We start from the raw sequence: 25,613 nt of genomic DNA on the forward strand, positions 1-25,613 counted from the left end.
AGGGTGGAGAATGACTTCAGGCCCAAGGCCTTATGCTATAGGGAGCTGAAGAGATGGAGGAACCAAGGCTCCCAGCTGCTGCCCTGGGCTGGTTTGAAGAGGCAGGTGAGGACACGGCAGCTTAAGAGCACAAGGAAGTAGGGGGAGCCTGTCCTCCCAGAGCTGAGAGGCACTGCAGGGACAGAAGTGAAGACCTGGGCTGCAGGAGAGACTGTGAAAAAATGATGTTTATGTTTTAAAATCACTTTATTTGAGTCCTTAGCAGGAGTCAGACACACCAGACAGCTCTGCAGACACCATCACCACTACAAAGAGGGGGAACCCTCAGGCCAGGAGCATGGCTCCCCCTCCTGTGGCTCCTAACCCAGCAAGTCCTTGCCCAACTCCATCAGGAACTAGGAGACAGTTCCCTGCCTTCCTGGCCTGAAACAAGCTCCACTGTGAGCAGGCCCCATCCTTTCCAGTTCTTGATGAAACAGCAGCATCCCACAGAAGCTCTTGGGCCTGTAGGATGTGGACGGCTGCTCCCATCAGCACGCTGGGCTAGGGAAGCATGCCAGCCATGGTGCTGGCATGCAAAGGGACAAGAGTGCTTCTAGGAGGGGTGGTTTCTGGTCTCAGACTCTGTGGAGAAATCACTGCTGCCCACTGTGTAGAAGTCGCTGGAATAAGGAGTCCTCCCTCTTGCTGAGGACAGCAGGTGAATCCAGCTCTGCCACCTTCCCAGCATGCATCACCAGAACACGGTCTGAGTCCAAGATGGTGTTCAGCCTGGCAAGAACAAATGGAATGGGGGACTGGGGTAGTCTGGGGATTGGGAGAAGCACCAAATACTGCTCTCCCATGGAGCACCTATTTCTATGGAGCCCTTTGGCACACCTCTTGGGTCACTTGGCAGACTAAGCAGAGACTGCTCTGTCATCATCACTGAAACAGTTGTTTCTGGGGAAGAACAACATGTTGCTAAAGTAACACTATGCAATGGGATAGGAAAGAAAAAGGAAAGCAATGTTTCTAGTAGGGGAGGGAAAAGGGACTATAAGTCATGATACCTGGGTTTGCTTCCTGGCTCTGCCACCAGCTGGCTTCCTGAATTTGAGTGAGTTATTTTGGTTTATCCTGGATGTCCCCTTTTTAAATGGGAAGATTAAGCTCAGCCCACCTCCCACAGGGGATGGGAGACTGAATCCATCCACTTCTGTTGTTTTTGGTAGCATGAAATCACAGCACAGGATTAAGGCCAGAAGACCAGCTCATGCCCCAGCTCTTGCAGAAGGCACTGGAGGATCTCCACACGGGTACAAGTATTGGAGCCTTGGTTTTACAGTGACCTGCAGGATGGAGTGCAAGAGGCAGTACGGATGTGCTAATAAGAATGCCCAACTCTGACTGACATGGATTCCTCTACTTTGATGGGACCTGTAATGGCTTAGCCTAGCCTGACACTGCTTAGTGTGGGTGAGTGATGGGTCCATATTGGGAGGTAGCCTCCTGCTCACCACTCCCATTCTCACAGTTAATTTTATCCTAAAGGTGATGGGGTTGGAGCTGCTGCTGACATGGGTGGCCATGTTCTTTTGGGAACCTGTCCGCCCTGGGCTTTGTGACTCTGGCCTCTCTTGGTCTCCTCCTACCTCTTACTGCTCCCTCAGAGGATCCTCGTCCCTTAGCTTTCTAGGAAGGTTTTATAGGTCTCTCCTCAGTCCCCTTCAGCACCTTAACATATGTGCAGGCATGAAGTCAACTACCTTCACTGCAAGGACAGCTCATGGCTCTTCCTCTGCTTCAAACTGTTCCTTCTCCCCCAGCTAAAATCCTAGCCTGCCTGACAGCTCCTTGCTGAAATTCAAGCTCAACATGACTAAAAGCCAACTCTAAATTCCCTCCCCACGAGCTGTTTCCACTACCCTTTCTCCATCACAGTGGCCTACGCTGCCATCCTGCTATCATTCAGGCTTGTTACTGTCTTGCTCTTAGACCTTTCTCTCTCCTCACATCCAGGCAGTGCCTAAAACTTGCAGATTTTTTTGCATGTAACACCTCTGAGATGCAGCCTTTCCTCTCCCTCCACACAACTAATTCTTTGTCACCTCACCGTGCAGTTACTGCAATCTTCTCATTTGGGGCCTTGACAAGTGCAACCCTGTCCTGCTGCATCTGCCCACAATGCTGCTGCCAGGATCCTTTCCCAAAGCTGAGACAAAACCTTAGCCGCCTTTTGCTTCCACCTCATGCCCATTGCACCATACAGAAGCTGCTTGTCTTCAGTTTCTAAGCTGTTCAGAGCCTCCCCTCACCTCATCCTTTCACTCACCACGGAGAGGTCGACTTCCACCCCCCGCAGTGCCAGCCTCTATCACCTCTTTGATTGATATCAAACAAGCATCTTTGTTTGTGCTTTCCCTCAGGCTGTCCTTCACATTGGAAGCAGACCCTAAACAGGTGAAATGTCCTCTTTCAAAACCTTCCTCAAAGCTCTCCTATGTTATGATGTCACCGGTGTGCTGAAACTGCTGCCAACCAGGGTAACTGGTGCCCTGTCTGACCATATCCTTGTCTCTGTCTCATGGATAGGCTGTAAACTCCATGGAGTATAAACTATCTCTTTGCTCTCTCTGCCTGGCACAGTGGGGTCCTAGTCCATGGCTACAGTTCCCAGGCACTGCAGAAAAGAATAATCCCCACCCCTACAGCCAGCTTGCAGCTTTCATCTCTCTGGCTGTCCTGCAGTGCCCTCTGCTGATCAAGACAGGCTCCAATTTTTGTTCAGTCTTCTCCACACCCCAAGATGGCAGAGGTCCCTGAATGCAGGGGTCAGGCTCTCATATTGGACTCTTTCTAACCCCTTTGTATCTTCACAGGTTGCATTAACTCTTGTACCACTTGGTGAGATGTAGGAGCTCCCCTTCTCCTAGCAGACAGGTTCCAGCAATAGAGCTTTCTAGGTTTCCACCAGCCACCTTCCAAAGCAAACATAATTCTGTTGCCTGTCAGGGCATGATGGTTTCCATGGCCTGGATGCTGCAGGAGCCTGAGGCACTGAGGCAAAGACTACAGGGGGACAGTCAACAGATACTTCACTGTGGAGCAGGAAAAGCAAATAGAGAGGTTCCTTGCAGTCCCCTGCCCTTGAAAGATCAAGATGGCCAAATACTGGGCAAGCTGCCCAGATACTGACTTCACTGTTCAGCTCACAGCTGGGGCAGCAGGCAATGCTGAGAACCTGGCCCTGACCAGTACCATAACAGGCCCTGACTAGTGACATAAGGGGTGGAGGCAAGGCCAGGGTGGAAAGTCTGGTATAGAAGGCCCAGGGAGTGGGTGATGCTGGGGCTAAGCTAGGTGAATTGAAAAATTAGCCTGCCCCTTTTCCCTCCACACACTAGTTGGGTCTCAGTGTGGGAAAAAGCTCTCTGTACCTGTGAGCAATTGTCAGCACAGTCTTGTCAGTGAAGCGCTGGCGGATGGTTTGCTGTAGAAGTTGATCTGTCTTCTGGTCCACACTGGCTGTGGCCTCATCAATGCACAGTACCTGCCCAAGACAGAGAGCAAAGATCTCCCCAGTGCCCTGGGTCCTGTGCCAGAGATGGGCTGTAGGGGCAGTGCAAACCACAGCTCTCAGCCACAACACTGTTCCCTAATCAGGGCATCCCATCTCCTCCTCATCCTGCCCTTCTCACCCACCATCAGGAACAGGTATGCACCCTCCCAAGCAAGACTTCCCTGCTCTGAGCAGGAGTCAGCAGCACTTACTTTGGCCTGGGTCAGGAGGGCTCTTGCCAGACACATGAGCTGCCTCTGTCCCACTGACAGGCTCTTTCCTCTCTCCCCCAGCTCACAGTCCAATCCACCTGCAGAGGTAAAGGTAGCAGTCATGCCACAAGGCCTGGTTTAGGAACCTGGCAGTAAAGGCCTGAAAACTATCTGTTCTCAGCCCCAGGGCAAGTCCTTGGGTGCCTGGACTTTTAGATATGGCTGCAGGCTACCTCTGCTACAAAGACTGCATGCCTTCTGCTGGAATCATGGTGTACAGCTTCCACAGCCTGACTGAGTCTAATTGGGACCTAACATCCTACAACAAAATTACTTTTAGTCCCTTCTGGGGACCTCTACCCCCACAGAATCTCTCAACTCCTCACCACTTCCTGTTGGCCCTCATAGGATTGTATGGGGGCCTCATCTACCATTCCCATTGGAATCCAGTGGGGCCTCACTTTTCCATGCCAGATGTTGCTGGATCCCACAAGACCCTTGGCTACCCCTCTCCAGCACACCAACTTTCTCAGGGCCTCCCCTTCCCACTGCCAGAGCCTCCCTGCCTCCTGACAGCACTAAACTTACCCATCTGTACAATCACCTCCTGTAAGTGGCACTGTTCCAGCACCTGGTACAGATCTGAGTCTGCTTGTCGCCCCAGGGGGTCCAGGTTCTCCCGGATTGTCCCGCTGAACAGAAATGGGTCCTGGGGAATTATGGCCAGTTTAGACCTGCAGAGGAAGGACAGATGAGGCAGGAAGAAATGGGGTGTGAACAAGGAGAGTTTCCTTCAAAGCAAGACTCACCCCCCAACTCTGTTCTCACTCTCAGAGACTGCTCTTCACCATAGGGTGTTGTACATAAGGTGCATCTGTGACACACACAAATTGGGTTAGGCTGCACTCAGCATGGGAGTCTCAGCCCACACAACCAGGGAAGTGGTGCACAGAACCTGCCATCTCCAGACATGACTGGGCATGGAGGGACCTTCACTCACTCCTTCAGCCATGTCACTGGTAGCCATTAGCACCAGAGTCGTCTCTGGGGCATGGTATCCATTAAAGCCCAAGTCCCATCCCTGGGGAAAGAGCATTTTGCTGGGCCCTTAGTGCTATTTGCTCATCCCAATGCTCTGCCCATCCTACCTCAGGTCCTCCAGGCCCACCAATCGACTGTCAACATTGTCCAAGAGGATCTGCCCCGACTTCAGCTCCAGCATGCGGAAAAGTGCCAAGAAAAGGGTAGATTTGCCGGATCCTGTGCGCCCCACAATCCCCACCTTCTCTCCAGAGTAGACAGTGAAGGTCACCCCATCCAGGGCATGAGGCAGCCCTGGCCGATATTCCAGAACCACCTGCTGGAACTCCACATGGCCCTGGCTTGGCCAGTCAGGGGGCACCTCAAGGACAAAAGAGAATGAGATAGAAATGTGATCACAATCACAGGCTGCCCTGTCTTCTACCTTTCATGCTAACTGTGCCCTACTTTCACCTCCCAGCCACCCCTTCTTGGGGGCTCAGCCTCTGACCAACCCTGGCTCACCTTTTGCCCAGTTCCATGCTAGCTTTATTATGCCCCTCCTTGGGCCTCTCAACTACATCGTGTCTCCCACTCCTCTTAAATCCTAACCCCTCAGTTCCCTGTCCATCTCCATCAGCCCTTCCTTCAGCAAAACCTGCCTGAGAAGTCCTTTAGGGACATACTACAAAGGGCAACTATCCTGAGAAGTCCTTACAAGTCAGGCCAGCAGTTCCCAGCACTTGTTCACTGGATCCCTGTAATCCCATCTTCAATGCTGGCACAGCAGGGCCCCAGGGGACACATAAGGAAGCAGGAGAGGGTGCAATGCCAGGTACAGAGCCAGGAGATGTGTCACAGACCAAACTCAGAGAGCAGAGTGCAAGCTGTTACCTGGACCAAGTGCTCCTGGGGCTCCATGGGGATATCTGTGGTATACTCCTCTGTTCGCTCCACACTCACCATCATGGTCTCTGTTTGAGTGAAGCTGGAGATAAGGCCTGAGAGCAGGTTTGTGACAGACAGTGCATATGACAGGGCCAGGCCCACAAGTCCTGAGAGGACAAGAGAGGTACAGTATGAGGACAGGGTCTCCTTAGAGTAATAATGAAAGCAGGTGACATGGTTTTCCCAGATGTCAGGGGTTTTGCTGGCTGTCTGCAGTGCTCAGGAGGGAGGACTTTGTTTCTTCCCATTAATGCATTACTTGGCTTCTGGTATGGGTTTCTTGGAGGGTTTGGGGGGGTTTTTTTGGTCTTCCTTAGAAGCACTAGACATTGGCAGTAGCTAGCAGCTGGAGACTGGTGGGGTTCACTAGTGTCCATAATAGTGCTTACAAAGCTCTCCAGCACCTGGATCTTGGGTCTTTCCTCATGTGCTCACTGTCAAACTGACCATTGGATTTGGGGCCAAGAAGGAATTTTCTACCAGGCCAGACTGTTTCAACTTAACAAACTCCTTGCTATTGCAGTGACATGGCATTAGCAGTGCCCTTGTCTTGCCTGCTGTTTACTTATGGGAAGTCTGTGACTGTGGTATACCAAAAGGGTCATGGGAGAATCTTGTGAACTCATTTAAACTAATGGCTGCCTGCCTGGAAATGCAGGTGAGTGGACTCAGTGGTCCAGAAGGCCCCTTCCAGTCCTTTGTAACTCACCGATATTGCTGTTCAATATCTTCATCAGCGACCTGGATGAGGGTGTGGAAAGCACTCTGTCCAAATTCGCTGATGACACAAAACTATGGGGTGAAGTAAACACACTGATGGGAAGAAAACAAATCCAGGCAGATCAGGACAGGTTAGAGAAGTGGGCAGGGAACAATAGGATGCAGTTCAACAAGGACAAGTGCACGGTGCTTCACCTAGGGAGAGGGAATCTCCAGCACACCTATAGGCTGGGGGATGACCTTCTCAGCAGCACAGAGGCAGAAAGAGATCTTGGACTTGAAGTTGACTCCAAGAGGAATACGAGTCATCAGTGTAATGAAGTAATTAGCAGAGCTAACCACACTTTGTCATGCATTAGTAGGTGCATCATAAACAGGTCCAGGGAGGTGATGCTTCCCCTCTATGCAGCACTGGTCAGCTGGAGTACTGCATCCAGTTCTGGGCGCCACAGTTCAAGAGCAATGTGGACAACCTTGAGAGGGCTCTAGTGGAGGGCCACTCATATGGTTACAGGCCTGCAGGGAAGGCCCTATGAGAAAAGACTGAGGAACCTGGACCTTTTCAACCTCTGCAAGAGAAGGCTAAGGGAGGATCTTGTGGCAGTATACAAACTCACCAGGCAGGGCAGCAGGGAATAGGAGATGCTTTGCTTACTATAGCACCCCCTGGAATAACCAGGAACAATGGCCACAGGCTGAGAGAGTAGATTCAGGTTGGACATCAGAAATTCTTCACAGCCAGAGTTGCTAGAATCTTGAATGGGCTTCCAAGGGAATTGGTGCTCTTCCCTACCTTGGGGGTCTTCAAGAGGAAACTGGACAAACTCCTGCCTGGGGTCACATGACCCCAACACTTTTTCCTGCCATGGGCAGGGGGTTGGACTCAATGATCCATTGAGGTCCCTTCTGACCCTACCATCTATAAATCTATGAACACAGCAGACACACTAAGGCTGAAGGAATGCTGGGGTCACAAAACTAGGCTGTGCCAAGACACAGAGGAAGGGAGACAAGCTGGTCACCCAGCTCTATGGGAGGGAAAGATAGGGCAGGAAAAGACACCTCCAGGGTAGGGGGAAGGGGTTGAGCAGACCCCACTGGGGCAGGTGGAAATAACTGCAGCTCTCAGCTAGAAGATGCAGAACTGAGAGGCCCTGGCCATGTGTGGGGAGCAGGCAGCTCTGAGCCCACTCTCACACAACCCACCTGGATTTCCCAAGTGTCTTTGGTGTTCAATGATGGCAATAACTGCTATTGCTGTAACTACAGCAACTCCAATCATCTGTAGGCGGATGTCCAGCCACTGCATTGCAGTGTTGCTGGCAAAGAGGCACCGCTGGTTCTGCTCCAGTCGCAGCTGATTCTCTGCCTCAAACCTGGGTCAAGCACAATGCAGATGTTATCATCAAAGCCAGCACTTCTCCCTTTGGTTCATGGTCACTGCCAACTGCCATCCAGACTGGCCCCAGGACCTGAACCTCCCTTGCTTCTAATGAGAGCCAAAGTGCTGGGCTTTCTGAGTGCCAATTCCCTCCCATTTGAGGAGCAGCACTCACCTGTCAGTGGCCCGCATGGCTCTGATGGTACTCAGGCCTGTCAGAGTCTCTGAGAAGTGAGTGTAGATGGGGGACAGGGTGAGGCTGTAGAGGCGCTTGAGCTCGCGGGAGGTACGCCGGTAATAGCGTTGGATGGAGAAGTAGAGGGCAGTCAATGGCAACAGAACAAGGCCAATCCAGGGCAGCCCATAGGTAATCATCACCAGCATGCCCAGCAGCCCATAGACATTGGCCAGAAGGATGTTGAGGATGAAGGGCAAGCTGTCATCTACGCAATACAGATCTGAAGAGAACCGGTTCAGGATTCGGCCTGTTGGCGTGGTGTCAAAGAATGTCATCGTGGCCTGCCAACATGGGAAATGGAGCAGTAAGAGCCATACTGTGTTGGTCCAGGGACTCTCCCTGATGGACAAGGGTAGCCTGGGCATATATCTCAGCTGGAAGGCAGCTCAGCAAGCAGCCACCATTTAGAGCAGTGCTGGAGAGAGGCAGAACTGGACACAGAGAGGGAAGGAACTCCCAACCTGTATCCAAGGAGACCCTTCCTCTGCTGAGCTGGGCACCCCAACCTCTAGCAGCAGAATACAGCTTGCAGCCACAGGGCTCCACCAGCCATCTCTTTCTACATGCACGCACATACAAGAGGGCGCTCCAGTGGCCACCTTGGAGTGGAAAAGTGGGGACATGACTGCAGCCATGAGGTGGGTTCCTTGGGAGGTGATGGTAGCACTCTGGGGCACTGATTTCTCATGTCCCCAGCCTGCCCTACTCTGGCCTTGTGACTGCTACCTTTGTCACCCTCTGCAGCAAACGGCTGTGAATGATGGTAGCAGCGCGGATGGTGCCATAGGCAAAGAGGAAGGCTCGCAGGATGGTGAAGAGGGAGTTGGCCCCAGCAATGCCCCCATACACACTTAGGTAGAAGTTCACATTCAGTGTGTCATTGTGGGGGACTGGAGCTGCATCCAACATTGGGACAGAAAAGCTGGAAGAGAGGGAAAGAACATGGAGCAGCTTCAGAGACCTTCTACCATGGCCAACCCCTACCTACAGCCTCTGAGACAGAAAACCCTCAGGCAGGAGGCAGGGACATGGAGAAGCCAGGAGGGCTACTAAGTCCTGTGCTGGGGTAGAATCCCCTACTGTTCACCAGCCTCTGCAAGCTGAGACGCATCGATCCCACCAGCCTGAGCACAGGCTCTCTCCATGCCTGGAGCCTCATGAAGCCAAGCGTCTCCCTTTCTGCCACAGGTGGCAAGCCTGTAGTGTGCCCTTCCATCCCTTCTGATTTTCTTGTCCCTGTCTTGCTCTCAGAGCAAGCTCTGTGCAAAAAGGGGTGTCCACCTTACTCTCTTCCCAACAAGAGGCTTTCCTAGCAACACTGAAGACCACTGCTCCCTGCCCTTGTCCACCAGTGCTCACTCACACAAGTCCCACAACTGAGAAAAGCAACAGCTGTTGGGAAGGCAGAGGAGCTGACAGGACCCTCGTAGAGGTGTTCACTGTGGGGGGCAGGTTGGAGATCCAATGCGACAGCCACCAATCCGAAACATTCCTGGAGGCTGTGGATACAGAGATGTCAGTACAGGGTGAGGGCTAGATACTGTGTCAATCAATGTGGGGCAGAAGCATTAGGAGGAAAGCACAACTACAGGAGCTGAGGAACTGGCCTAACCACCTCACTACCCAGCCCAATCCAGCCTCTGCGCTCAACATGCTTTCTGCTGTAGTCACTGCAGCCAGAGAGGAATGGACAGCAGCCTTGGGAGCCAAGGATCAGGCTCAGCCAGACCAAAGCCTCTAAAGAAATAGAATCTTCTATAGAGACACCTTATGTTCTCCCCGCCCCCCCCAAATCACAGCGGAGAAACAAACTAGAGTGTGACATCCCACCCTCACACACATGGAGAGCTCTTTGCCATGATGGGCAGGGAAGTCCTGATAAGGCCTCTGCTCTGCCTCAGGCTGCAAGGTCAGGAGGACTGGACTTTCCTCCTCCAGGGAGATGGAGGTGAAGCCCACCCTGTCACCCCCATATCTGTGGAACGAAGCCAGGAAGTGAAAACAGAGGCCCAGAAAGTGAGCAGAGCATGCTGCTGCCTTACCCTGCATCAGGAATAGGGAGAAGAGGATGGACAATGCCAGGCAGCTTCCCACTGCCAGCCAATAGGCCTTGTAGACCTGGAACGCCACTGCCCCTTCTTTCTTCTCCTCCTCACGCTGGAGGAGGCAAGTGGCTTGCTCTGGTTCCTCTGCCTTTGCTTCCAAATCATCCTGCTGCTCTTGTTGATTCAGGGCTGTGGGTAAAAGGCACAGATCAATGCAGCAACAGGTTCCCTGGAACAGCAGCACCTACTCCCTGCAACCATGGGGAAGGCTACTCTCTGCTCTGAGGAACCCCCTCAAAGATCTATTCCCTCTCCCTTCTCTTTGCAGTGCAGCTCCAGTACACTTCAGTCAGGAGGTCCTGCTGCAGCTCGTGGTGCCAGTCAGGACATGGCTTCCTGGCCATCGTTTGCTGCTTGAGGAAGGATGACTTGTCTCTGGTCCCAAGCATACAGAAGACTCCTAGCCAGCTGTGCAATAATGCACAGAATGTGGGAATGGGACTCTTTTCCAAGTCCAGCAGTCATCAGTCACACTTCCTCACTTCAGCAGATTTGGTTATTGCTAAGGGGCCAGGATGGCTCAAAGAAGCCTGCATGTTCACATCTCCTTTCCACATGTATCATGGGGATCTAACTCATTCTCCCAAGAAAGGGTGGTGAAGCACCCTCACTGACCAAGCACAGGGAGGAGCCCAGAACTGCTGGATTCTCCCCATCCCAACTCACTTCACAGCAACCAGCTCCCTCTCTTCCTACCTTGGCTGTTACTGGCTACTTTCCCTCCCTGTCCCATGAGTCTAGCTGCCTTGAATTCCTGTGTGGAGATCAGAGCAGGAAGTAGAGGGTTCTGCCAGGCAATTTATTCTGAGTGACACTGTCCCTCTCTCCTCCTTAAGTCCCCATGTATTGACCTTTATCCTGTTTCTTCTTGTCCTTCTGGTGGAGCTTGGGGATGGCTTCCACCAAAGGCAGGATCTCAGATGGGGTTCCTAGAAAGACAGAAGCATGAATGCTTTATATTCCACGGAGCTCTTAAGGATTGAAGAGTCCATTTGGATATTCAGCACAAGATGGCTCAGGTCTGTTCTGTCTCTGCACTTCTGTCCTCCTACCCAGCACGTGCACCCCCATAACTATTGCCCCTGTTCTACTCTGCTCATGCCTCTCTGTCCAGAGCTGGCCTGCTTTATCCTTGTCCCGCTACATTTCCCACACCCTCATTCTCCCTGCTCATCTGCTGTGCTCCTGAACCCTTATGTTTCCATGAACTCCAGCCTAGTTAATCCCATCCCCTCTGCAGCTGTCAGCTTTGATCTTCCATGATCTGTTTCCCTCTAAACTCATATAGTATTACTGTCAGGGTGAGGGACTGAGTCCTGAGACCTGAAGCCTGGTCTGCAGCCAGAAACACAAGCAACAAAAGGCATGATGCTATACCTATATTGACTATTCTGCCATGGTCCATCAGCAATAAGGTGTCAGCCTTCTTCAAAAACTCGGTCCGATGGGTGCAAAGGATCCTGGTCTTGTGCTTGAGAATCCCTAGAATGCATTTCTGCATAAGGTGATTGGCTACATCAGCATCAACTGCTGCCAGCGGATCATCGAGGAGATAGATTTCCTTCCCCTGAGCAAGTGGAAGAAGAGACAGTGATACAGCCCCCAGCTCCTTCTGTTCCAGCTCTATGTCATTAGATGCCACTGAAAAGAAGGATGCATTTGGCTTGGGGCAGTTCCTAACTCCTGGAGTCTCAACCTCGATCAGTTGAAGGTGCTTCTGGACCACCAACTGTTGTGAGCGTCTAGTCCTGGCTTTGCACTTGAAGGTTGTGTATGCCACAACTGGCCTCCTGTACCTTTACCTGGTAAACAGCTCTAGCCAGGGCAATACGAGCCTTCTGTCCCCCGCTGAGGGTCACACCATTCTCACCCACCTCTGTCTGGTCTCCTGCTGGTAAGATCTGAAAGTGAAACACACAAGAGCATCCATTAAAAAGTTGCTTCACAGATGCAGCGTGATTGGGGTGGACAGCGGGGGAAGGTTCAGAATCAGGATTCCTGGGTCTGATGCCTGCCTCTGGTACGAACTCACTAAGACACCTCAGGCAATACCCAGTGGTCTGGCTTGATAGGAAGAGATGCCAAGTACCCCTAGCTCAAACTGAACTCCCAGCACTTTGCATCTCAAAAAATCAAGCTGTCAGCCCCGGTGTGCCTCTGCTTTCCTGACTACAAAACAGGAGCAGGAGTCCTTTCCTCCCTCCCTGGTACAGCAGGAAGATTTGCTGGCCAGTGTACCCAGCATGCTTGGAGCCTGCAATGCAGTGTTTACTGACTGGAGGAAACAAACTCAAGCCATCTACTTGGCCCCACCATGGGGACAGGCTCTCTGCTCTGGCAGTTTCAGCTCTCAGCTGGCTCTGGCTATTGGGAAAATAAATACTTAATGCACAGGACTCATAGGCAGCCCCAATAACCTCTCTTTGTCTTGGGATCCAAAGCTCCCACTCCTCAGGAGACATCTTAAAGAAAACAGTTAGAAACACTGCCCCGTCAGCTCTCCCCAATTCCAAGAGGGGAGAGCCTCAGTCTACTAGGAAGCAGCACTAACAGAAAAGCAGCACCTGGGCTGTGTGAAAGACAGGGCTCATATGGTTTAGGAAGGAGGAAGAGGCAGGGGAAATGCAAAATAGGAACTGCTTTTCTTCTGTGCTGTCCTGAATTGGCAGAGGTTTAGGCTCAGACCCAGGGCAAGGCCTGTGAGAGCTGGCAGACCTTGTCCCAGGGCACTCACATTCAGGTCATCGGAAAGTGCACAGGCCTCTAGCACCTCCTGGTAGTGCCTGGCATTGTACTCCTTCCCAAAGAGGATGTTCTCACGGACAGTGCAAAACTGAATCCAGGGCTCCTGTGCGGCCAGGCCGAATCCTTGCTCCAGATTCCAGACATACACGTGTCCACCCAGCCTGCAAATGACGTGCAGACCAGGGGGAGAAAAGAAAAGGTGAAATTTCCTCAGGAGAGCGTGCCTGGGAAGTGGGACAAACCTCTTAGGTATCCCTCAGAACAGGGCTGCTGTAAGGGCTGGGGAGGGAGTGGGGGCAAGAGGTTTTTGGCAACTTACTTGATGAGTTCTCCAGTAATTGCTGCCAGCAGAGAGCTCTTTCCGCAGCCGACCTTTCCAACAACGCCAACAAGCTCCCCCTACCGGGGAAATGAGCAGATTCATTACATTAAAGCTTGGATCTCCTGTGATGGCTCCCCATACCATATACCCTGCTCCCCACCCCCACCTTTCTCACTGCCAGGTCCTGAACAAAGAGTTGCAGAGTCCCTCTGGATGGATGCTGCTCAGCACTCTCCTTCCCAGCTGACAACCAGGAGAAGGTAGAGTCATGCATTTCCAGTGCAGAGGATGGGAATGAGGGACCATCTGCAAAGGAAAAGCTGCCCAGTTACTGCATTAACCTCACAGTAGGAAGCAACATGGAGCTGGGCTCAGCATCCCATCCAGCACTGTGCTCCCTGGAAAGCCAGCCCAGTCTTAGATGCAGAACACGTGATCAGCCCCACACCTGAATGGAGAAGACCCATTTCTGATGCACTCCACTCAGCTGCAAGAGGCCACAGCATGACACTGACACATCCCTGTTGCAGCCTCCCCTCAGCCACCTTCACTCTTCTGTCCTTCACCTACCACTGTGTCTCTGTGGAAAGCTCATGCAAACCCTCCTGGAGTCACTCCCAGAACTGCTAGCTTCCTTTGGTATGAAGATGCCAGAGAACAGCAGGGAGCTGGCAACAGGGTGAGGGAGAGGAAGAAGGGTGTACAGGGAGGGGAGCAGAGAACTATCGTCCTCCATGCCACTTTATCAACCAAAGGCAACATGGCTGGCAGCTTCAGTATCAGGGGAGATTTTGGAGAAATGAGTGAGGAATGATAGGCATGCTCAACCTCTGGCCTGTGGACCAGAGCTGGCCCACAGCACTGTATCATCTGGCCCACAAGGCTCCTCAGAGGGCCAGTAATTTGGTAATGGAAGAGCAGTGGCACCACTACTCAGTTGCTAAATCTCTGGACCTGGAGAGAGCCCCAGGCCCAGCACACTGGATCCAGTGCCTGATTCCAATGCAGAGGCCCGGTTGGGGGCAGCACCAGGCTCCAGGGCCCAATTCCAGAGGAGATGGAAGGGGGAAGTGCCAGGCCCCCAGGACTTACCCAGTCTACAAATGGGTCCCACACCATGCATCTGGCCTGGGGAGCCAAAAGGTTGAGCACCACTGACTTAAGGTATCTGGTGCTGGTACAGAAGAATCCTGTGGTCACAACCCCTATGGGAGCCTTTCTACAGGGGATGAAGTGTGTGCTCACCCTCATTTCTGTCCCCACATCAGTTTGACCAAAGGGTCATAGCTCAGTGCTCTTGGGAGTTCAGAGGAGGTGACCAGAATTTCCCTAAACGTTCACTTTGGTGAGTAGAGCCCTGCTCCCCTCAGACTGAGGCCCTGTGCACCAAAGCCAGCTGCACTGCTCAGGGTTCTCCACTCTTTCCCAACTCCCTGCGGCAGGATTCACCCAAAAGCTAGTAGTGCCTGTTTTGCCTGGTTCCCAGCCCACAGCCATATACCCAGTGAGTAATAGGCCTCCAAGTCCTGGTCCGAGAGCTCCAAGAAGCGCTGGATTCGATCCAGGGACACTTTGGCTTCCAAGATTCCATTCAGCACCCATGGGAAGTTATTGAGGGGGAGAATAAGCATCCCGACAAGTGCTAAGGCTGTGAACACCTGTGTGAGAGACGACAAGGAACCAGGTGGGAGTGACGCTTTAGCATGCCATGTACCCAGAAGAATTTCCCAGTCAAAGAGCTGCAATAGGGACCAGAACATACCCTTGCAGGTTTGTGATACCACCCTCAGAGGGTGAAAGGTATCACCCTCTGTTGCCAGGGTAGCCATGGCTGCACCCCACATGATGGGCTCAGCTGTATTCGCAGGGGAGATCTCCCCTCAACTCCACAGGTGGGAGGGGTAGAAGTGCTGCACTGTCACACAGTTACCTGCTGAAAGTGGTTCTGAAAAACCATTCTGGCCACAGCAGTCCAAGCTGAGCACTGATGCTGCTCAGGGTCTCCCCCATTATTACCTTGGTGGCAGTAAGCTGGTGCCCGAGCAGAACATAGGTGATGAAGATGACAATGGAGACAACCACTGGGAGTGCAGCCCACAGGTACACACACACAGCATCCAGGTACTTGATAGCTCGCAGCTTCTGTAGCTCCTTGGCCCGGCAAAAGTTCACACGGGCACCAAAATGCCGCTCCCAAGTGTAGAACTTGATCACTCGCATGCCACACAGGAATTCTGTCATCAGCTGCAGTAGAAGAGGAGCAAACAGCGTGGTCTGAACTTGGTCTGCTCTATGTCACACTGACACTAGCCATGCCGAGCTGAGAGAGAGAAGCCAAGACTTGGCCTTTGCTCTTACTAAGAGTCATGATGGAGAAACAAGGAGCTGCTTATCAGCAACTAAGATGCATCTACAATGGTCAGGAGCTCTGGCCCTTCTCTATTGGTATCACCTCACCTATTCAGCTCATCTCACCCAAGTGAAAGTCTAAATCTCATGCTCAATATTTCAAGCCCAAGGGAAACCAAACTAGCTCTTCCTAAAGGAAGAAGCTCATCCAACAGACTGGTCCTAAGTTACTTGGAGAAGAACCAGGGGAAGGCAGGAGAGGAAGATGCAACCATTTTAAGGTAGAAAGACTTACTACAAATCAGCTGCATAACTGTTTTATCTGTCCACTCCTATCTTGGGGTAAGTGGAAGTTAAAAGCAAAAGGGTGAATTACCACAGTTTAGATTTACTTACTGTATGACAGAAACAGACAACAGTTACAGATTCACTAATGAGCCTTAAGTCCCCATAGTATAATTGTTCATCTGTCCAGCCCCTAAATGAAGCTTTTTGGGGGGGTGCCTATGGTGAGAATGCCTACAGATGCTCAGTGTGTGTGGGACTAAGACTTACATTTCTGTGCTTCTGAAATGTCTGGAAAATGGGTAAGAGGAGAGGCTGCTAAGAGTCATGTCCCCACTGGAAAAGCCAGGTTCAAACAGCCTAAAACTCCATCATTCAGGATATCACCTCTTTGAAGGGGAGCTTTTAAGGTAAGTTCTTTCTTTAATTAAGAGTAACTAACCTAGGTACCTGCTGAAAGTGGTAACCTAGATATTTAGCAGAAGTAGCTGAAACTCAACAGTGAGACCAATACTTAAGTCCTTTTTTTAAGTAGTAGCTGTAATTAGGGCAGAGTATGACTAAACAGAAATTCAACCTGTAAATTCAAAGTTTCTAGTCTAAGGGGACCCATAAATCAAAACCTTCTTAAAAGAAGAAACTCAGTTTTAACACTTCTAAAAATATGCAGGTAGAAGTCTAGTGACAAGCTGCAGTCTACCCAGTTTATTGCACCAGGTGTAGAATGTATGATTACCTGCCCCAGGGGCAGCTTTCATATGTGTACATCTGATGCAAAGAACTCCTGGCTCTGAGAGACCAAGTACATTCTTGCAGGGTTAAGATGGCAGAACTGAAGCAGCTATAGGAGGCAGAGAGGCTCACAGATGAGGCTTTCAGGGACACTGAAGAGCAGTACTACCTCCACAGTAGCAACTCCTATACTGCTAAGGAGGATGAGAGCCTCAGGGATGGAGGACATCGAGCCGAGAAGGAAGTAAACTAGATGGGACCCACCTTCCACCTGATGTTACAGCATCCTCTTGCAACAAGGATACAGTACTCCTCCAAGGGAGGGAACCCCAAAGAATAGGAGGCAGGTGGTGGTTGTGGGCAATTCGATTATTAGAGACATGGATAGCTGGGTCTGTGACATCTGAGAGGATTGCAGGGTGACTTGCCTGCCCAGATGCAAAGGTAGCAGACCACCGAGATGTGTAGATAGGCTGTTAGGAAGGGCTGGGAAGGACCTGGAGGTTGTGGTCCATGGGGGTACCAGACACATAGATAAGGATAGCAAGGAGGTCCTAGAAGCTAGATTTAGGCTGCTAGGGAGGAGGCTGAAGTCCAGGATTTCTACGGTAGCACAAGCCAGGTAGACAGGCAAAGCTTCAGAGTCTTAATGCATGGCTGAGATGAGGGTGTATGGAGGAAAAGTTTAGGTTTAATAGGAACTGGAGGACCTTTTGGAACAGGAAAGAGCCTGTACAGAGGGATGGTTTCCACCTGAACCAAAACAGTACCAAAATGCTGGCACATAATATTAAAAAAGTGGTAGACCAGCTTTTAAACTAAAAACGGATAAAGCTGACAGTTGCAGAACAGCACACAGTTCGGATGGGGATAAGAAACAGGGTGAAGGCAAAGAACAAGCAAAATACCTTTAGTAAATAAAAGGTCACATAGAAGTAACCAACTAGGCAACAATAAAGTGTATACCTGCTTTTATACTAATGCTAGAAGTCTAAGATCAAAAGGCAGGGGAACTTGAATACAGCAAATGGTGATATTGATGTAACAGGTGTCTCTGAAACACAGTGGAACAAGGAAAATCAATGGGATGCTGTAATACCAGAATCCAAGTTATACTGAGTAGGTTGTACTGGTGGGGGAGTGGCACTGGTGGAGGAGTGGCATCAAAGATTATTGAATCAAATACGTTAGATTTTTCAACTGATAAGAGAGGTTCCATAGAATCTTGTGGATGAAAATCCCAGGTTTCAATAGAAAAAAAAGGCACATCTAGGGATATACCATTGACCCCACCCAGCTAGGACAGCAGCAGAGAACTAGAAATGCTAATGGAGTTGAGAGAGGCTGTGGCAGCAGAAAACATAATGAGGGCCTTCAACTATCCACAAATAGACTGGGTCAATCTAACATCAGGTCAGGATGTACAGACCACATTTCTTGACTTTATAAAAGACTGCTTCCTGGAGCAGTTACTCTTGGAATCTGCAAGAGGAAAGGCATTCTTGACCTAATCCAAAGCAGTATACAGGATTTGGTGCAAAGGGTAACTGTTACTGAGCCACTTGGCAATAATGGCCACAATACAGTGGTTTCTTCAACATCCATGTAGGAAGGGAGACAAGAAACTCTACCAGGGTATCCTTTAACTTTAAAAAGGGAGACAACACCAAAAGGAGGAAGTTAAAAGGGGGCCCTAAAGCAGTAAGGAACTTTCAGGCAGCATAGGAACTACTTAAGAACATCATACTGGAGGCACAAAGAAAATGCATACCGCAAATCAAAAAAAAAAAAGGAAAATGGACCAAAACAAAGCCAGTACACTTTAATGGCAGAATTGCAGAGGCAGGCAGCAGAAAAAAAGGCTTTTTTCAAAATGTGGAAGTCAAATCCTAAATGAAGAAAATAAAAAGAGAACATAAACACTGATAAAGCAAATGTAAAACTGTAATAAGACAAGCTAATAGACTTGCTAGAGACACAAAAGGGAACAATAAAAATGTCTTTAAGTAAATTAGAAGCTGAAGGCCTGCCAGGGAGTCAGCTAAGCCTTTGGATGACCAGGGGGTAAAAGGGGCATTAAAGGATGACGGGGCCATTAGCCAAGAAACTAAATGCATTCTTTGCACCTGTCCTCACTGTGGAAGATGTTAGAAAAATTCCATCACCAGTTCCACTCCTCTCTAGGGACAAGTCAGTGGCGCTGACCCAAACTGAGGTTTCAATAGATGAGGTCACGGAGAAAATTTATAAACTAAACAGTGGTAAATCACCAGGACTTGATCGCATTCACCCTAGGGTCCTAAAGGAGTTCAGATCAGAATCTGCAGATCTCCTAACTGTAGTATGCAACCTATCACTAAAAATAGCCTCGGTACCAGAAGACTGGAGGGCTGCCAGTGTGACTCCCATATTTAAAAAAGGCTCTAAAGGGGATTCAGAGAACTATAGGCCAGTGAATCTAATTTCTGTTCCTGGAAAACTGGTGGAAACAATAATAAAGAAAAGGATTATTCAGCCAGTAGATGAACATGACTTGCTGGGGAGGAATCAACATGGCTTTGTCAAAGGGATATTGTGCTTCACCAACCTACTTGAATTCTTTGAGAGTGCCAATAAGCAGGTGGATCAGGCCAATCCAGTTGATGCTGTATATTTGGACTGCCAGAAAAGCCTTTGATACAATCCAACATCAAAAGTTCTTAACTAAGTTAGACAGTAATAGGATTGCAGGAAACATTCACTTGTGGATTAGAAATTGGCTCCAAGATAGAAAGCAAAGACTGAGTGTAAATGGTCAGTTTTTAGGATGGAAAAAAGTAAACAGAAGGGTCCCCCACGGATTTGTGTTGGGGCCAGTGCTGTTTAACATATTCATAAATGATCTGGAAAATGATCTAGCAAGGTGGTCAAATTTGCCGATGACACAAAATTATTCAAAGAAGTAAAAACCAAGGTGGACTGTGAGAAACTACAGAAGGTTCTGTCATGATTGAGCAAATGGGCAACTAAGTGGCACATGCAATTCAGTGTAGGTAAGTGTACAATTATGCACCTGGGCAAAAATAACCCGAGCTATACCTACACCATGATGGGCTTTGCCTTAGCTGATACCACATAGGAAAGAGATCTAGGAGTCATTGCGGACAGTTTGCTAAAAACATCAGCTCCGCGATCAGTAGCCGTCAAAAAGGCAAACAAAATATTAGGAATTATTAAGACAGGAACTGTAAACAAAAAAAGGATTTATGCCCCTTTATGAATCCATGGTACATCTACACCTTGAATACTGTGCCCAGTTCTGTACCCCACACCTCAAAAAGGATATAGAAGAACTAGAGAGGATATGGAGAAGGACAACAAGGATGATTAGCAGTATGCAGGGCATGAATGACTGGTGCCATTTGAGTCGGGCAGGGGGGATGCGCCCCCCTCCCTCCCCCTGACACCAGCTACAGGGGGGCAGGGGGGTGTCCCCCAGCTGCTAATCTCACTGACCGGGGGGTGGTCCCCTGGTGGCTGATCACACTAACTGGAGTGGGGGGGACCACGACTGATCTCACTTGCCAAAAAGCAGTGCGGCCGCTTTTGCTGGAGGCCCCACTCTGCAGCTGGCACCCACAGGGGGGCACCAGTGCTCCTGCCTGTCCCCTGCCCATCGCCTAAACAGGGAGCATGGCTTAACAGGGGTGCTCCAGAGCTCTCAGGGGGTGCACATTGATGGAGGGGCTTCCATATGAGGAGAGACTCAAGAGGCCAGGCCTATTCAGTTTAGAAAGTCATGCCAGGGGGTGGAGGGGAACACATGATAAGGGCTTACAAAATACTACATGGCGAAGAGAAGGTAAATAGGGATTCATTATTTACTCTCTCTCACAATACAAGAACTAAGGGCCACAATATGAAACTAGTAGTTAGTAAGTTTAAAGCTAAAAAAAGCAGTTCTTTTTTACACAGTGTGTAATTAATGTCTGGAACCTATTGTCACCAGGTGTTAGGGAAGCTGACAGTTTAGCTAGATGCAAAAAAGGACTGGATAAATTCTTGGAGGAAAGGTGCATCAGTAGCTTTTGAGTATGGAAGTTAGGGATCTAGCCTCTGAATAAGAGCTTCCTAGACCTTAAATGCTGGAGGCTGCACGTATGAAAGGAACAGTGAAAAAATTTAGTTCACACCCTGTTCACTCCCCCAGTTTAGCATCCACTCTCTGCCAATATGTGACACAGGATAATGGGCAAGATGAACCTACGGTCTCACCCAGTACATAGCAATTCTTCTCTTCTGCCAATTGAGCAGCACAGGCTGAAATGGCAGAGGATGGGGAGGGTGAATGAAGTGGCCAAATCAGAGGTACAAAACCAGCAATAAAGCATGGAAACATCCCCTAGAAACCAGTGGCCTGCAGACGGTCCTAGATTTGGAAGACACCATTTAGAATATGTGATAGCAGCAGCTCTGAGGAAACAGACTGGGGGTTCAGAGGTCCTTCTACTCTCAATAAAGGAAACCCCAGGGGTGACTGGATACACTACAGAGGCCACAATAACATTGGACAACAATTGCACTCTTGGTAGAATCAAAAGGACACAGCATCTCACCACCCGACACTTCCCATCAAGGCTGCTGGGTTCCAAGGTGGATCCAAACAGCTGGAGCTACAAGAGTGACTGAAAGATACTGTGGCAATGAACCCAGAGCCACATGCTGCCCCCTTACCTTGACTCGTGTGTCTTTGTGTGTCAGCATCTCCTTGTTGTTCTCCATGATGCGGTTTGCTATGACCTTGTTGATGGGCACGAGCAACAGGGCCAGGGCCAGGCCTCCCAGGAAAGCTACACCCACCTGCTGGTAGAGGAGGTAGAGAGTGATGGCAAACTGGAAAGGGAGGCTCCACACCTCGTGGAAACTGATGCAGAAGTTGATGAGCCGATCAGTGTCTGTGCTCATGAAGTTGACGATCTCCCCCATGGTGAATCTAGCCAGGCTGGTGCTGCTGACCCGGAGGGCCTTGCGGTATATGGCAGAGATGACTGCTGTGCGCACCATCAACATCACCTTGTTCACCTCATAGCTGAACTGGTTCCGTAAGAGAGCACCCAGAAAGGAGCCAGCAAAGAGACCCATGGCATACAGTACCCCATGGCTCAGGGGCTCCTGGCGTGACTCCATGAAATTAACCAGCAGGTTCAAAAGCAGAGGACCTGAGAAACCCAACAGGCTGCCAACCAGCTTCAGGAGCCCAAGGGAGTAGTATCGGAGCCCAAAAGCTGCATGCAGCACTGAGAGGAGTCTCACAGCCTTCTGAGTGCTGTGTGAGCTTCCAGGAGCATGAAGGGAATCTCCGCTTGCATCACCTTTAGAAACCATTGGGCTAGTGGGAGATACTATCTCTTCCTCCTCTTGCCTGAGAGCTGCTTTTTCCTGCCAGCAGGAGTAGAAATGGTCACGGACCCTGGCAGCCTGGAGTCGTCGAGGTAGAAGGTAGACATCTTGTGGCTGATTCAGCTTCCACTGATAGCCGCGCTGCATAAGAGGATTTGTCCAAGTATAGAAGAAGCGTGAGAGCCAGCTCTCGCCATCCTCTGCCACTCCCTGCCAATCAGGTGCCAGGATCCCTGACTCTGAGAAGGGAGGGTCATGCTGCCAGGGGTCATTGATGGAACAAAATTCTTGCCTGCTGGCAACAGGAGTGATGTACCCAATCACATAAATAAGCAGACAGGCCAGCTGTAGGCAGAGGATGGAAAGTCTAAAAATGAGAGCAGGATGGTTATGGAACCAGACCATCTCATGCTGGCAGTGCCAAACCAGTGTGATGACAAAGCCAGGGATGGGTAAGAGAGTGAGGAGTGCCATGGCTGCAGGGCCACGGGAAAAGCTGTAAACGGACCTGTAAAGCATGAGAAGTGCCAAGCTGTGAGTGAGCCATGCCAACAAGGCAATGCCACTTGTCAGCACTTCCAGGTACAAAGGGCCTAGCTGCTGCTGAGACATGACTGCTGGGATTATGTCAAGGATAGGCAGGCCAGCGAGTATGAAGGAGGCAGCAATTCTGCATGTCCAGCCAGGTCTGTGAGGAGCCCCAGGACCAGGAGATCTAGAGAAGAAAACATTGGAGAAAGCTTTACAGTGGAACAAGCAACCATCCCCTTACCTGGGACTCAATCCTCTGCTTCCTTCCTTTTTCTTCCACTGCTTCCTTCCATATCTATCCACTCTCAGTCCATACCCCTTGGGGTGATGCCAGGCTCTCTATTCCATTCCCCAGCTTCAGAGCATTTAGAAACGTAGGGGCTGCCATAATGGATGATGTGTCCATATAATCTGACATTTTTGTCAGTACCAGACAACTCAGAAAAGTACAAGAAAGCCCATAGTAGAAGCCAACTTGAATCACCTTCCAATAAGGGAGTTCCCTCCTAACCTGAGGCAGTTTGTGGTAGGATCAGGCACTGGTGCATGAGAAGTAAAATCTGTTCTAGAATATATTATTATCCTCTCTATTGTAACTCTGGATGGCTACAATCTCCATACTATGGGGTACCAATCCTTTCTTGGCTTCTGCTAAGCTCTTGGCATCTGTGGTATCTTGTAGTAGCAAGTTCCACCAGCTAAGTGTACATCAGGCAATAAAACATTTCCTTTTCATTTATATGTCTGCTGCCTTTCAGTTTCATTGAAGTGTGTTCTTTGTGGACTAAAGGAACAGGAAAATACAATATGAGAGAGAAACTCTTCTTAGTTTCTCTCCACCAATTATTACTTTGTATATCTCTCTCATACATCTCTTACTTCAGGCTCATATCCTCTCTAGCCTAACCAATTCCAGTCTTTTCAACTTCATCCATATAAAAGTTTTGTTCAGGTCCCTGCTCATTCTTATTACCCCAGCCACTTCTGCAAGAGCCTTCTTGAGAGCGAGTGACCAGAGTTACAGTGCTCCAGAGGAGAACATACCATTAATAAAACTGTTTTTTTTCTTTCCCATACACTGGGCGGGTATTTTCATTTAGTAGTCAACAGCAGTGACCCAGGCTTGCTCCTCAGTAGTTATAGTTAATGTAGACTCCAGCTGTGTGTCAGACTTTCCCTTTTTTAAAACAATACAAATTAAGAAGCTGCAGAGAGGCTGCAGTTTGGATATGAACCAATGAAGGAGACACACAATAGCCTTCCACAATTACTGAAAGGAAGATGAAGAACTGTTTAGGGCAGCTGTGTCAAAGATCTGGTCTGCAAGCTGCATCCAGCCCATGGAACCACATCATCTGGCCCCTGATGCTGGTCCCATGCATGGCCAGTCCAGGACCCACCCATATGCTGGATCCAGTGCCCACAGTGCCTGGTTCAATCAGTCTGGGCTCTGTACTGCAAGCAATATCCACCTTGGCCAGAGTGGGTGCCAAGTCCAGTGCAATCCTGGACTAGCTGGAAAAAGCACCATGGGCACTGAATCCAGCATATGGTGGGAAGTGGGTCCTTGGGCCTAATTTGGCATGAGGGACCAGCCCTGCACCATTCATCTGACTTAGGAACTAGTTCTGTACTCCACAGGGCTAAATGGGTTTGACACTCCTGATTTAGCTGATATGTAAAGTTATAACTGGGAGGGAGGAAGGGGAAAAAACCCTACCATCCTTTATGAACTTTTCTCCGTGCTCCTTTACTATAAATGACAGAAAGGCAGAGGGCTCTGTACCTTGATGTGCCCACATAGCATGCACTGACTAATGCAAGCATCACGTGAGGAACAGCATTCAAAGTCAGCTGGTTAAAGCAATGGCCAACATTGCCATGTATCCAGACAGGAAGGGGATCTTCTGGGCTAGTACCACACAGACCAGACACTATGTTCTCCATCCTCTGCAACAGCCAGGAACACCTAGGAGAGAAGAGAAGAAAGAAAAGGAGTCAGATCTGCAAACAGGTCAGTCACAGGACAAATGAAGGATAGGTGGGAACAGAAAGGAACATCAGACTGGAAGGGGACCTCTGGGTCACTGAGTCCAATCCCTACTGTTGTAGGCAACTATACTCCACAATCCCTTTCATTAACTAATCAAGCTCCTTTGTTAAACTAGTTAAGTTTTCCCCCAGTGCTCTTCTGGGAAGGCTGTTCCAGAATCACAGGGCTTTAGAAACCTTTTGATTTCCAGCCTTAAATTGCTCATGGCTTATTTATACTTAAGTCATTTAATAATATTACTCACATATTAACAATACACACCTCACTTTTCTGCAGGTCACTTAATATAGATTTCAAAGCATTTTATAAACACGTATTAATTACATCTTTCAGACTTTTCTTCATTTCATAAGGTAGGCAAGTCACACATGGAATTTGCTGTACTATGTGGCCACCTGTGACAGACAAACTGTTCTTTAACAATGCACGACAATCACATGCAACACTTTAGAATGGGAAGTGGAAGAAAAACCTGTGCCAAGCCAGAAGTGCAACTTATGCTTGGTTTTAAAAATGTTTTTTATATGTTTTATATTAGCAATCCAGGTCTTCTCCAGCTGGGCATCCTCCCCATCAGCTGGAGAAATAGTATGTGATAACATTACTGAACTAAATGAGAAGCTACAGTCCTTGAGTGGAGAAAGGAATATTTGGTAACTAGTGTTTAAAATGTGCCCCCCAACCACTTATGAAAATCCCCAGGCTCATGAACAGCATGGGGAAAGGACACTTTTGTTAAGGAATAGATGTCCCCCGCCATCCCCCTCCCCTTCTAATATGGTGGCTCCCAACAAGCTGAGTTTAGGCCTGGGCCAAGCAAAACAATGCCAGTCTGGACTCGAGATGCCTGGGACAGAGGTGGTTACCTGCCATAGCCTAAAGCCAGGCAGAAATCAGGGTTAGACAGGGGTTGATGCAGGAGGTGTGCACTTGTGCACTTGCACCCCTTTTGATTCCCGCTCTACCCGAAGTTTAAAACCAACCGCCTGGCAGCGGCAGCAGCACTTCTAGTCAGGCAGTGCTGAGGGAATCACTTGACTTCATGGCTCATT

General features: G+C 49.7%; 1 protein-coding gene across 2 annotated transcripts in view; it reads right to left on the reverse strand.

The window, feature by feature from the left end:
• Positions 1 to 229: 229 nt before the first annotated feature.
• ABCC10 (ATP binding cassette subfamily C member 10) overlaps positions 230 to 25,613 on the reverse strand; it is a 33,621-nt gene continuing 8,237 nt past the window's right edge. For both annotated transcript variants that reach the window (XM_019549695.1, XM_019549696.1), the window contains exons 2-22: positions 24,295 to 24,477; positions 21,312 to 22,692; positions 15,249 to 15,476; positions 14,734 to 14,890; positions 13,399 to 13,538; positions 13,230 to 13,309; positions 12,900 to 13,071; positions 11,968 to 12,066; positions 11,543 to 11,732; positions 11,017 to 11,094; positions 10,103 to 10,294; positions 9,424 to 9,559; positions 8,787 to 8,982; positions 7,998 to 8,341; positions 7,648 to 7,817; positions 5,668 to 5,828; positions 4,902 to 5,155; positions 4,342 to 4,487; positions 3,754 to 3,851; positions 3,420 to 3,532; positions 230 to 771 (exon numbers count right to left, since the gene is read on the reverse strand). In XM_019549695.1, coding sequence (XP_019405240.1) covers positions 636 to 771; positions 3,420 to 3,532; positions 3,754 to 3,851; positions 4,342 to 4,487; positions 4,902 to 5,155; positions 5,668 to 5,828; positions 7,648 to 7,817; positions 7,998 to 8,341; positions 8,787 to 8,982; positions 9,424 to 9,559; positions 10,103 to 10,294; positions 11,017 to 11,094; positions 11,543 to 11,732; positions 11,968 to 12,066; positions 12,900 to 13,071; positions 13,230 to 13,309; positions 13,399 to 13,538; positions 14,734 to 14,890; positions 15,249 to 15,476; positions 21,312 to 22,692; positions 24,295 to 24,477 — 4,654 coding nt within the window. In that variant the 3' untranslated portion in view covers positions 230 to 635. The remainder of the gene's footprint in view (positions 772 to 3,419; positions 3,533 to 3,753; positions 3,852 to 4,341; positions 4,488 to 4,901; positions 5,156 to 5,667; positions 5,829 to 7,647; positions 7,818 to 7,997; positions 8,342 to 8,786; positions 8,983 to 9,423; positions 9,560 to 10,102; positions 10,295 to 11,016; positions 11,095 to 11,542; positions 11,733 to 11,967; positions 12,067 to 12,899; positions 13,072 to 13,229; positions 13,310 to 13,398; positions 13,539 to 14,733; positions 14,891 to 15,248; positions 15,477 to 21,311; positions 22,693 to 24,294; positions 24,478 to 25,613) is intronic.

The sequence above is a fragment of the Crocodylus porosus genome, unplaced genomic scaffold, assembly GCF_001723895.1.
Source record: "Crocodylus porosus isolate Cpor-Errol unplaced genomic scaffold, CroPor_comp1, whole genome shotgun sequence".
Classification (NCBI taxonomy): domain Eukaryota; kingdom Metazoa; phylum Chordata; order Crocodylia; family Crocodylidae; genus Crocodylus; species Crocodylus porosus.